Source organism: Monodelphis domestica, chromosome 2, assembly GCF_027887165.1.
Source record: "Monodelphis domestica isolate mMonDom1 chromosome 2, mMonDom1.pri, whole genome shotgun sequence".
Taxonomy (NCBI): domain Eukaryota; kingdom Metazoa; phylum Chordata; class Mammalia; order Didelphimorphia; family Didelphidae; genus Monodelphis; species Monodelphis domestica.
Window position 1 is genome coordinate 543,536,692 of NC_077228.1, and position 10,326 is coordinate 543,547,017.

The window sequence follows — 10,326 nt, forward strand, 5'->3', positions numbered from 1 at the left end:
CTGTTACAGGGGTTGCCGATGAAGACCTGATCCAGAATGGTGGAAATCTGAGTGTAGAGAAGGGAATGGGCAAGAGAGACCCAAAGCCAGCCAGCCAGCCAGAGTTCCAGGGAAGGCGGCAGACTTGGAGGGGCAGCATCTGAGACGAGGCTGGAGATGATGGCGTCACAGGCACAACTGGAACAGTTGCCTCTGGCCAGAAGCAGCTCTCATCATGTATCTTATGAGCCCAAAGGAGGGGGGAGTGCACAGGATATGTGTGAAAGGCAACAGTAACAGGTGGCGGCCATCAGGTAAATCCTATTTTCTCCCTCAAGGAGGAGACAGGAGGAACTGGGGTCAGTGTAGGAAACCAGAGGAGAGAAGGTTTAGACCTCCAGCATTAGGACAAAACCCGGCCATCAGAGCTCATCCAGGGCCTTGCCGGCATCTGTGAGCACCCATCTGAGCTCGGAGAGTTGCCCTGTGAGCATGGCCGACCACAACACGGTCCGCAGGACTATTCTGAAGCACAGGATGGAGCCGGGAAGGTGGACGCCGGGAAGTGTTCCGGATAGACTAGAGTTTTGTTCAGGACATGAAGACAAAGTTGACTCTGGAAATGAGTGGCTGGACCTGGATTAGGCAGGAGGATGGGACATGTGGCATGGGGAGTGCCTTCCTGGTCCCGCTGAAATGGGCCCTGCCTGGTCACAGTCCCGAGAGAGGCACATGCACACACAGCTGCCTCCAGTGCTGTCACGCAGAGGGCCTGCAAGAATCTTGCAGACTGTGCCAAGTCAAGAGAGTGACCTGGACTCTGCCCTACAGACCCATGGCAGGGCTGGGAACGTGGCCTCACAAAAGCTGGCTCTCCCCTCTGATGAGTCAGAGGGCCACATTGCAGTGGCACTGAGCTGAAGGTCCTGCCAATCCAGCCAGTGCTCATTGAGCACCTACTGTGTGCCAGGTGGTGTGCACTGTGGTTAGGAATATAATTCATGCAAAGACAATCCCTGCCCTCAAGGAGCTGGCAAGGAGAAGAGGGGGTGCATGGTGGGGTGTGCACTGAAAGCACTTGAAAGAGCGGGCAAGCTGGGAGCCCCATCTGTGCCCCTTGAAAGGATGGCATCGAGAGGAGCGTCAGCAGGGAGTGTTCTAGTTTAGAAGTCATCAGTTTACCCTGGAAGCAGCAGGTGCAGAGTGGAGTGAGCCGAACCCCAGATGGCCCTTTAGAAAGGAAGGCATTGGGAGGAGTTGGGTCTCCTGCCGTCCCCTTCTAGTCTTGGGCCTCCAGAGCTTCCGAAGTCCCTGATGTGTGTGCCACTTGTGCAGTGGCTTCCCGGTGTCCCTGGGGCTGTCTTGTCTCTACCCCAGAGCAGTCTGGGAAACGCCCTCCTTCCTTCCTATCTACCCCAGTTCAGAAGAGGGAGGTGCTCAGGGCTGCAGGAACTAAACTCCCGTCCTTAGCAGCCTCTCCTTTGAATTTATGAAATGTTTGCTTTGGGTGGGTGAAGCTGGAGTGGCCACAGGGCAAGTAGGGACACTGAGGAGAGCCGGAGCCTGTGTCCCCGGAGGCCCCCTTCAGGGAGGTCGGGAAGGTTCCCCGGGGGTGGGGGCCCTCCATGGTCTGAACTCCGCAGCCTTCTGGCATGGGAGCCCCCCAGAACCGTGGCTTGGCTCCAACATGTGGGACCTTCGGGCAGGGCTGCGGATTCCTGGGGGGCCTCCGGGAGGGCAGGTGTTGAGAGCAGCCAAAGGGGGGCTCCGTGTGGCGCCCGGAGGTCCCAGAGTCCCCCTCCTACTTGCTGAAGGCCCTGGGAGAGAAGCAGGGGACGGGCAGGGAGGGGAGCCAGCCTGAGGGGAGAGGCCCCCCCAGGACCCCAGGGTTCCCCACAGGTGTTTGTGCTGAGTGGCTAAAGCCTCTCGCTGACACTAGAGTCCTGGGGCTGCACAAGTGACTGGCGAGAAGCAAGGGCAGGCTGTGCCCCATCGCTACGGCCTCGTGGACTACCCGCGCTGGTGCCCCCATGTCCCCCCTTCCCTTGAGTCCGGGGCAAGGATAGAGCCTGAGTGGGAGGCCAGGAAGGGTCACGGATGCACTTTATTGCCAGGGGAGCCCCTGCCCAGCCGTGCCCACACGCTGGGAGCCTGGAGGGAGCCCAGGGGAAGCGGGTGGGGGGGGTGTCCCACAGGTTGAGCTGGGGCCTGGGGAAGAAGGAGGGGGTCAGCCATGCATCAGAGTGGCTTTGTGGGGACCCAGGGAGGCCTAGGGTGGGGGAGATACTCAGGGGGGCCTGGAGTACCAAATGGAGGCCTCCTTTGGGGGTGCTGCTGGGCAGCTGCTGAGGCTCGTGAAGGGGGGAGCAGGGTGGAGAGAGAGCAGAGCCCTGGGTTCAACAGCAGGATTTCTGGCCACAGGAGGTGGAGCAGCAGGAGGGTCTGCAGCAGGTGGGCCGGCAGATGAGGGACACAGAGGAGGTGGGGCAGCAGCAGGAGGGGGCACAGCAGCAGGAAGAAGAGGAGGTGGTGCAGCAGGTGGGTTTGCAGGAGAGAGGCACACAACAGGTGGCTGGTTTGCACACTGGCTGGCAGCAAGAGGGGCCACAGCAGCAGCAGGAGGAGGAGGTGGTGCAGCAGGTGGGTTTGCAGGAGAGAGGCACACAGCAGGTGGCTGGGCTGCATGCTGGCTGGCAGGTGAGAGACACACAGCAGGAAGGTTGGCAACAGGAGGGCACTGGGCAGCAGGAGGGGGCTGGGCAAGCTGAGGTCACACAGCAGCTGGGCTTGCAGCAGATGGGCTCACAGCAGCAGGACTGCACGGGGGCACAGGGACAGGCTTGGCAGCAGGAAGCCCCACAGCCAGTGGACTGGCAGCAGGAGGGGGCACAGACAGCTGGGCAGGGCTGGCAGGAGGCGGGCACACAGCAGACTGGTCGGCACACAAGGGTGAAGCAGGGGGTGGGCAGGCAGCATGGGGCTGGGCAGCAGGAAGGGCCGCTGCAGCCGCAGGGCTCACAGCAGCTCTCTGGGGAGTCATCCAGTTGCCAGGAGGAGCCCCTCAGGCACGAGCTGGGCATGCAGACATTGCTGCTGCGGCTCACATCACTGGAGCAGACGGAGTTGGCGGAGGCTGAGGGCAAGCAGGGCCCGGAGAAACAGCTGTGTGCCATGCTGGGAGCCTCTGGGTGGTGCTTTGGGCAGCGAAGGGTGAGAGCAGGGACTGAGTGTCTGTTGCAGGGAAGGGACTGAGCCTGTTTGGGAGGGGTTGGCAGGGGAGAGGGTGAGTGTGAGTGTGTGTGAGTGTGTGAAGGTCTCCTGGCTGGGGGGCCCTTTATACCCGCCTGCCAGGAGGATGTGCCAAGGGGCACCTGAGCCTTTTCCCCCCTGTTGTTGTTGCCTAACTGACGCACACAGACCTGTCATTAGGGATGGAGCCCTCGTGGCCCAGGAGGTGCCCATCAGCCACAAACAACCTCACTCAGGCCTCCATTTCCTCCCTTCAGGAAACTCCTGTTGCCAGTGCCTGGATAATCCAAAGTATCCCGGGGCAAAAAGGACAGCTGGGGCTAGGGGGGATGGAGGGTGCCCTGTGCAGAGACTGGTACACACTGGGGGGTTTCTGCAGAGGGAGAACACTCTCCTGGGGGATGAGGAAGGCCTCCTGTACAAAGTCCAAGCTCAGGCTTCCTATATCTGGGGGTCAGGATGGGCCACAGGGCTGCCTTCCCAGCATCCCCAGCAGCTGGGGAGACACAAGGTCCTGTCTGGTGGGCTGAAGGGGGATACGTTTCTCCGGCGGAGTCTGGCCAAAGAGGGCTGGCAGCTGCCCAGGGCAGAGGATCAGGGGCTGCCCCCATCTCAATCCGATTCCCCTGTACTGGGGGGTGGGGTTTGGGGGGTGGATCTTGACCAAAATGGATCCAATCCCAGCCAATCCTGGCCAGCCTTCCCCGTCCCAAGTTCATGGAGCATTGATCTGCTGGGACCCTTCTGGGTGGCTCAGAGCCCCTTCTCTGGCTCTGAAGTCCCTGCTCTTGGGGGAGGGGGGAAGAGGCACATAAGAGTGGAGAGCAGCGTGGGGGCCCCTTTCTTATCCTTGGGGATGGGCATGAGGACCTCATCTGGCCAGTGGGAATCTGAGTGCCAGGAGGGCAGTGGGCCAGACCACAGAGACAGACAGAGTCAGAAGTGAGGCCACAGTCTCCTGGAAGAGGGAGGAGGTGATGGGTCACAGCAACAATTGGAACGGGAGCCCCTGGCAAGAAGAAATAATGTCTGTTCTTTGTCTCAGTCACCCAAGGGAGGAGAGTGGGTGATGGAGTGAGTATAAGGCAGGGAACACATGAGAGCAAGAGGGAGACACAAGGCCTGGGGAGGGGAGAAGGCTTAGAGCAGCTGTCATTGGCCTTTGGAGAGTTATTGGAGGATTTTGTGGATTCCTTCAACCTCTGGTTTGCCCTCATGTTCAGGAATATCAGGGCAGTTTTCCTGGATAATTTCTTGTACTTTGATGTCCAGCATATGTTTTCGTCATGACTTTCAGGGACTCCGATAATTCTCAGGTCAGTGGTTTTTGCAATGAGATATTTCATATTTTCTTCTTTTGGTTTTGTTTTAATGTTTCTGGATGTCTTATGAAATTAGTAGCTATTATTTACGAAACTCTAATTTTTAAAGACTGGGTTTCTTCCATGACCTTTTGGTTCTCTTTTTTCATTGGTCCCTTCTATTTCTTGTTGACACTCTTTTCTTCATTTTTTCCCTTTTATTCAGTAGGGAGATTCTGACTTGAAGCTGCTTATTTCTTTAGTGTTTTTTTTTTTGTGTGTGTGTGTGGCTTTTTTTCCCATTTGGCCAATTTTGGTCTTTAAGCTGCTATTTTCTCTTTGCATTACTTTCGTTTTCTCCCTCTTCCTTGATTCTGTCTTATTTGATTTTTGAAATCCTTTTTTGAGTTTTTCCAGAGGTTTGAAGCAATTCCCAGATTTTTGGAGATTTTGCATGTGTTTGTTTGTATCTTATCATCCCTTCTTGGTTCTGTTCTTTGATCTTTTTCCCTGTAGATATTTTTGAGGGCAAAGAGGTGTTTTTTTCCCCTATTCTTTGCTCATTTTCCTGCCAGTGGACTAGGAAATCTGCATGTTGCTGAGCAATTCTGTCTTAGGTGCTGACTTTCAAGGTTTAATCTTGGGGCTGTCTTCTCGGCTTCTGGTGAGGCTTGAGGGCTCCCAGCTCTGGACCTCTGGACCTCATTGCATGGACCTGAGATGTTGAGGGGTGCATTTGAGGTGCATGTTTGTTGGTGTAGCTCAGGATGCGGGATCGTGAGGTTGTCTACATTCTGATTCTGAGTCTGGCACAGTAGGTAGGGTGGGATGGTCGGTCTGCACTATTCTGTGTGCATTTTTGCTTCTGGTTCCCCCTTGTTTTGTGGAATCCCCCTCTCCATGCTTCCCTTTCACGTTTTGTTCAGTCAGAGAGCCCCCTGGCTCGTCCTGCTTTGATGCCCCTTTTAAGGACTGGTTAGGAGGGCTATTCATAGAGGTTTCAGGCCTTCGCTGCCACTGAGGTGCCATCTTGGCTGCACCCCCAGAAGAGCTGTAGTGGGAGGATGGCAGCCCGAGGTCCCTGAGGGCACAGGCTGGCATCCATGATCTCACAGGTGGGATCACAGATGGCCGGCTTACTGGCATGGCCTCCTGCCTGTCTCCGGGATCTTGGTGAAGCCCAGGATGGGAGCAGAGAATGCTGAGGGCTTGAGCTCCTCTGCTTTGCCTCATGTTTTATTGAGCCCTAAGAGAAAAGCTGCTTCTGGAAGTGGGTGTTGGATGGGGCTTTGGCTTGTCCAGTGTGAGGGGGCCTTTGGGCTGCTTGGGCAGCAGGTGTGGAGAGTTGCCTGAATGAATCGTGTCCTGGTCCAGGCAGCACGTGGTAGGGTGCGACGTGTGGGAGCCCCTCAGTGGCTGTTGTTGTTGGTGCTTCAGTGGTTTTTGGTCTTGACTGGCTCTTCCTGACCCCATGAGCTGTTTCCTTGGCAAAGATCCTGGAGTGGTTTGCCATCTCCTTCTGCAGCTTATTTAACAGGGGAAGAGACTGAGGCAAACAGGGTGAAGTGACTTTCCCAGGGTCACACAGCTAGCTAGTAGGTGCCTGAGTCTGTATAGCAGTTCTGTTGTATTCCTGACTCTGTCCTTTATCCACTTCCCAGCCTAGGTGCCCCCTGGCTAGGTGTCCCTGGGCCCGGCCCCCAGAGAGGCAGACAGTGACAGGGCCTGAGCTGAGCAAGGCTTGCCAGTGCTGGCATTGGGCTGGTCTGCAGCAATCTGTGCTCCTCTGGTCACAGGGCCCCACTGCCCCAGGGTGCTAGTCCAGGAGGCTTCAGGAGAGTGACCTGGATCCTTTCCCTCCTCCCCACCTCAGGGCTGGGAACGTGGCCTCCACCCAAGCTTGTTGTCCTCTCTAATTAGGCAGAGCACTCCCAGCCAGCAAGATCAAGTGTAAGTGGAGGCTCGATGAACAAGCCAAGGGAAGCCCCAGGAACCAAGTAGGAGGCAGTGGAAGAGTTTAGCCCTCCGACTGCCAGCCTGGGACGACTGACGACCAACGAGCCCCGGAGGAGACCCCAACAGTGGGAGTGGATCATGTTGATTTCATGTGATTACACTGCATGGACCATCGCAGATGAGTCTAGAAAAGCTTTGGAAGCCTCCTCTGAAGTGATGCAAAGTGAGCAGAGCAGAACCAGGACAACCGAGTCTCCAGTCACAGAACCATTGCAAGGGGAGCACCTGGGAAGGGCTGGGCCATTATGGGAGCCCCAAAGCCCCCAATGCCCCCAAGGGGTCCAGGGGAAAAGCCAAGCACTCTCAGCAGCCAAGGCAGAGCTGGTGAGGCCGAGTGCAGATCGCAGTGTGCCATGTTCAGCGTGTTGCCTCCATGAGTGTTCCATTGGCCTCGGGCAGGAGAGAGGAAGGCAGAGAATGTGATCACCAAATTTCAGAAAAGAATCATCGGAAATTGTTTTTTCATGCAGTTGAAAAAAATACAGGAAGTTCAGGAAAATGATTACTCAGAGCACCACAATGCAGTGTCCACTGAGGGTGGGTCCTGCATGTCCACCCCAATCACTATTTAGTAACTACTGCGGCACTATGCTAAGTGTTAGGGACAGGATTAATTCAAAAGAAGCTGGTCTCTGCCCTCAAGGATCTCAATCTAATGGCAGGAGCCAATGTGTTTAGGGAGGTCTAGCACCTTGGGTGTGAGAGCTTGCCAAGCCCATGTCAGGGCTGCTCATCCTCCTTTGGTCTCCACCTGGCCCCCTGCTCTCACCCATGGCTCCAAGAAGTGTAACAGCTGAGCCCAGTGGACCATCTCGGCAGACCTGTTAAACCAGAGAGAGTAACCATTGGACTCCCAAGCCCTCAGTGGGTTAGGAGGGTGGCTGGCTCCACCATGGAGCAGAACACAGAAATGGAAAACTTTCCCAAGCTGACCCCTTCCTACTTTTCCATCCTCTTTCCATCTTCCTTCTTTTATAACTTTCTGTTTCAGCCAGACTCATACTTACTTTTCCTCATATGTCCCATCTCCTCCCTCAGTGTCTTTGTCCAGAATTGGCTGGGCTTTGGTTGTATGGAGGACTTTATTTTATTTTTAAAATTTATTTTTTAAATTTCAAATATTTTTCCCTGGTTAAATGGTTCATGTTGTCTCCCTCCCCTCTTCCCTCCCCCTTTCCAGAGCTGACAAGTAATTCTATGGGGTTATACATGTATTTCCATATTATTCACATTTGTAATAAAGTCATCTTTTAAAAACCAAACCCCCAAGTCATATCTCCATAGAACCATGTAAGCAATCATGTGGTGTTTTTGCTCCTGCCTTTCTACTCCCACAGTTCTTTCTTTCTTTCCATGCGGATATCATGTTTCATGAAACTCTCTTGGGATTGTCCTGGATCATTGCATTGCTATTATTAGGAAAGTCAGTTACATTTGATCATGCTACAGCGTATCAGTTTCTGTATATGACATTCTCCTGGTTCTGCTCTTTTTGCTCTGCCTCAGTTCATGGAGGTCTTTTCCGTTTATCTAGAAATCAAGCCGTTCATCATTCTTTACAGTACAATAGTATTCCACCCCCATCATATACCACAATTTGTTCAACCATTCCCTAATTGAGGGACACCCCCAATTTTCCATTTTTTGTCACTACAAAGAGTGAGGCTATAAATATTTATGTATAACCCTTTTTTTACTCCCTCTTTGGGGTGCAAACCTAGTGGCGGTATAACTGGATCAACAGTCATACAGTCTTTTAAAGCCCTTTGAGTATAATTCCAAATTACCTCCCAGAATGATTTTTATCAATTCACAAATCAACCAGCAATGCATTCATGTCCCAGTGTTGGCACATCCCTTTGTGGGAGGTTTTTAGAGGCTCCTTGGATACTGGGCATACAAATACTGTCTACAAGGAGCATCTCTTTAGATTTTTCCTTCTGTGTCATGACTGCTCTGGTGTGAATCAGGCCTTCCAACATGGCCATTCCTGCTTGTGTATCTTGGTGCCCTGTTGGACTGTCCTTTGGGTTGTCAGGAAGAGGGCAGCAGTGGTTGTGGTCATGTATTTTAAGGAAAATAAGAGGTCCTTAATGACTTTTCTAGTAGGCGAGGGAGGGCTGGCAGGGGATTGATACCAGTCCCTGAGTCACCCAGAGTTCTATTTGAGAGATGAATGCCAGGCTGAGATCCTGTGAAGACTGGATTTAGCTCTTCCCTGATTGTAACAATGAAGGTACTTAGCTCTGCCTTGATTGGGAAGATTGAATGGTGATCCTCTGTCTATTTGGTGATTTAATCCCCAGAAATGTAAGCACAGTGCTTGAAGTTGAGTGGGAAGGTCTGATCACCAAAGGTATAAGCATCCCACTGATGTGAAGTGGGAGGTCTGTGACCCGAGTGCGATAGTGCCTAAAGAATTAGAATGGACCAACTGCCTTCTGGGCAGTCCTAGAGCACAGCATCTGCTGTGACTGGTAGACCTGGAATTAGCTGAAGGGACACACGAGAAAAGCTCTTTAAAAGGAAGAGAGGAGAGCCTGAATATCTCACTTCTCCAGCTTCCTCTGAGCCAGGCCTAAGGCCCCAGCCAGGGGAAGGAGTCTCAAGACTCTGGGCCTTTTCCAGAGGCTGATGCCTACAGAAAAGCCAAGGAAAGGAAGGCAGCTCAATCAGCAGATTCTTTATCAGCCTCAACTCCAGTAGAACTGCTCCTTACTGGAGGCTCCACTCCCAGTGTGTCTCCTTCAGACTCCCAGAAGAACTTCATTCAGGCCTCTGGCTCTTTAGATCAGGTCTAACGGGGGAGGGGGGGCACACCTTCCCACTCAACTTGAAGCACTGGGTTGGCACTGTTGGGGATTACATCACCAAACAGACAGAGGATCACCATTCAATCTTCCCAATCGAGGCACAGCCAAATCCAGTCTTCACAATCCTCAGTGCCTGCCCAGGGCCGGACCCGACTCACTGTGCCAGGCCCAGCCTGGGCATCTCTGCTTTGTCCATATCTTGGTTGTGGTCAGGAGGAGGAAGAAAGCGTCCCGAGCAGGAGAAGGTCTGCTGGCCACTCTCAGCATCCCGGTTACACCCTCACTGTTTGCCCTCAGACTGAGGGAGCCTCCTGAGGTGTGGCTCGAGCCCAGGGATGGGTGTGCTGAGGCCCAGGGAGGCCCTTCCCCAGAGCCGGGTGCGGGGACACAGGGCAGCCTCACTCAGCGCATGCAGAGGCTCTCCTGGGAGGGAGCCACCTTTGGCCATCCTGTGCAGCTGGGTGCAGGGCAGGGCTCTGGGGGAGGGAGTGCTGGCTGCGTGTCACGGGGGTGTGTGTGCTTGGGTGGGGGTCAGCTCGCATGCTGTCCTGTGGCCTCTGGAGCTCCTGGGCAGGCCTGTGCGGTACTTGTGCCCCTCATTGGCCCCTCCCCAGCCCGGTAGTCCTGGGACGAGAAAAGAGCCTGAGTGGAGGCCAGGAAGGCTCAAGGATTCACTTTATTGCCAGGGGAGCCCCTGCAGAGCTGTGCCCAAATGCTGGGAGCCAGGAGGGAGCCAGTGGGCAGCGGGCAGGGGGGGCATCCCGAAGGCTGAGCCGGGGTCTGGCGAAGCAGGAGGGGGTCAGCCATGTGTCAGAGAGGCTTTGTGGGGGCCCAGGAAGGCCTGGGGTGGGGGAGGTGCTCAGAGGGCCTGGAGGGCCGAAAGGAGGACTACTGTGGGGGTGCTGCTGGGCAGCTGCTGAGGCTCGTGAAGGGGGGGGGCAAGGTATAGAGAGAGCAGAGCCCTGGGT

General features: G+C 54.7%; 1 protein-coding gene across 1 annotated transcript; it reads right to left on the minus strand.

Annotated features, from left to right (window-relative positions):
- Window positions 1–2,375: 2,375 nt before the first annotated feature.
- Window positions 2,376–3,152, minus strand: LOC130456980 (keratin-associated protein 4-6-like). The gene has a single exon (XM_056814802.1). It carries the CDS (start codon window positions 3,150–3,152, stop codon window positions 2,376–2,378), a length of 777 nt encoding a protein of 258 aa, XP_056670780.1.
- Between the last annotated feature and the right edge of the window lie 7,174 nt (window positions 3,153–10,326).